The sequence below is a fragment of the Pygocentrus nattereri genome, chromosome 17, assembly GCF_015220715.1.
Source record: "Pygocentrus nattereri isolate fPygNat1 chromosome 17, fPygNat1.pri, whole genome shotgun sequence".
Classification (NCBI taxonomy): domain Eukaryota; kingdom Metazoa; phylum Chordata; class Actinopteri; order Characiformes; family Serrasalmidae; genus Pygocentrus; species Pygocentrus nattereri.
Genome location: NC_051227.1, coordinates 4,033,361 through 4,035,860, shown reverse-complemented (window position 1 = coordinate 4,035,860; position 2,500 = coordinate 4,033,361). Strand labels below are relative to the sequence as shown.

The following is a 2,500-nucleotide window of genomic DNA, read 5'->3' as shown; positions in this document are numbered from 1 at the left end:
AGTAGAAGGTGGGTGTTTCTAATAAAGTGGCCTGTTAGTGGAAGCACAATGACAGTAGAAGGTAGGCGATATTAGCTGCTGGAGATCAGTACACAACTGACTGAAACGGCCTTAATTCCCTTCACCATCTGCTTGACCTTTACAGCCACAGGACTCAGGTTACAGGTGGACAGAGAGCAGGATACAAACAGCTTACACTGGATCTGGGGGGTGATGTAGTTAAAGATCTCTTAAAATCAGTGGAACAATGTGAAGTAATGACTTACGCATGTATATATTTAATTATGTAATTAGTTTGCAGGCGGATGAACGCTTGTCTAAGCTGCTGGTCCTCCTGAGTCATGGGGGAGCAGGAGCCTATCCCAGCATTCACTGGGAAAAAGATAGGAATCACAGGACACACATACACATTGTGGGATAGTGTCTCCAATTGTCCTGACTGCAGGTCTTTGGGAGGAAGCCAACACAGAGACAGGGACAACATGCAAACTCCATACAGAAAGGACCCTGGTTACCCGGCCGGGGAACTGAACCCAGACTGTTCTTGCTGTGAGGCAACAGCGCTACCTGCTTTGAGCCACCCCATTAACAGACTTCTTTTAAAACGAAAATCAATGAATATCTTTTTATATACTTATCAGAGACGAACTAAACAAAACTATACATGAGTATACTTGGCTTTACAGACAAGCAGACCGAGAAATGTAAATATATTTTATTTTAAAATCAGAAAGAAAACTTTCTTAAATGTGTTTTCTTCTTAAAAATCTTATGAAAATTTTCTTCAATGTCTAAAGCCTTATTTTCTTTTATTAACTTTTTTTTTATTTAATTTTCTTATGAATAACATGAAGAACGAGTGTTGTTCTTGAAAGCATTGTTTTTACCGGGCAGACCCTTAAGAAAATAATTGATTATATAGTACAGAACAATGAAGAATAAAACATTTGAGAATTTTTTTGTTCAAGAACTGCATTTAAGAACATTCTTAAGTCTTAAACTTTTCGTGAACCCGGCCTCTGAAGTCGTGCAACCGCTTGCATACAGAACAGCTGCAGTACAAAATAAAAGACATGTCAATTATGTGTGTACTCGAAGTTGAGTACTCTTACACCTAAAGAGAATTTAAAAGTACACTTTTATAACTAAAACGTGGGACAATTTAGTCCCAAGAACTACTGAAATAGTACACTTACAAGTAAACTACTAGTACACTGATATTAATATGCATTTACTACATAAAGTATGCTTGTGAAATATACTGGAACTTAAGTTTACTTAATAATATCAACTATTCAACTATAATAACATCAGATCCATTTCTTTATTAAATTCATACAGGCTGAGAGTCATCAAAGAAACCAACATCTGTTTATTTTCCACATAAAAACAATACAACAGCAGGAACAGTGTGTATCTGCATTAAATGGGAATTCTACCCATTTCCCAAAATTCCACCTTAATTGAGCATTTGCGATGTAAAAATCAGTCATTCAGAGTGGCTTGGTGTTCAACCCTTACAGATGGCTCCTCAAGGTTTACTAAGGAAAATGGTTCTATATAGAACCATGAACATTCAAAAACTATATGCATGAGTAAATGCAGAACCATTTTTGGTGGTATACAGAAGCATATACAGCACATTCTCCATCTCCAATCTCCAAAAAAGTAAAGAGATGAGTCATGAGTAAGAGATTTAAAAAAAGAATATGGAAAGAGAACAGAGAAGAATATCTGAAGAAGCAATTCACCACACAAGGGGTTCATTGAGTGCTCAAGGCTCTCTAGAGCCATTTTCCTTACGGAAGAACCCTTATAGAACCATCTTTAAGAATGTACACTCATATGTCTTTACAGTGTTGATGCTAGGAGCCAGGGGTCAACATGAAAATCTGGAATAATCAGTTTTCTTTGGGGACTATCTTGCCGCACAGCGCCCTGCATGTTTCCCTCCACCATGAACGGAGTTTAAGTTCTCCAAACTATCACAAAACAGCGTCTCAGTCATCAGGCAGTGAATTCAGAACCATTTACTGTAGGAATTTTCTGTGAGGGAGCTTTTAGAGGTGGACGTCTGGTTCCCATCACCACCACTGTGAACAGTTCTGACTTGGTAAGTTTATCTAGAACATAAAACCACTCTGTTTACATCTTAACCAGACAATTAAGCAGGAATTTTGGTGGAGATGGAGATCCCCTTTAAAACACAGTGCTGTGATGTACTTCTAACTGAACCAATCAGGGCTCCAGCTCAGAGCCTGAACACGCCCTCGAGGACGTTCACTGGCCGAGTCTAGCTGTCAGTCTTGGTGCAGTCGAACGGTTTCCACCACTGAGAGAACTGCAGCACCTTCTTCCTCTGATCGTCAAAGTTCTCCCGGATGGGTTTCCTCCAGCGCCGCGGCTCCAGGTCCAGCATCCCACCCAGGACTTCCTACAGGACAGCAAAGTGGTCAGAACCAGCGGTCAGAACTGCAATGAGACAGTGAATGAGTGAAGG

At 39.8% G+C, this 2,500-nt stretch overlaps 1 protein-coding gene across 1 annotated transcript in view; it reads right to left on the bottom strand.

The window, feature by feature from the left end:
* Positions 1-2,037: 2,037 nt before the first annotated feature.
* The window catches only part of cwf19l2 (CWF19 like cell cycle control factor 2), a 16,346-nt gene continuing 15,883 nt past the window's right edge, over positions 2,038-2,500 (bottom strand). The window contains exon 19 of the mRNA XM_037546353.1: positions 2,038-2,434. Within this exon, the coding sequence (XP_037402250.1) occupies positions 2,294-2,434 (141 nt within the window). The 3' untranslated portion in view covers positions 2,038-2,293. The remainder of the gene's footprint in view (positions 2,435-2,500) is intronic.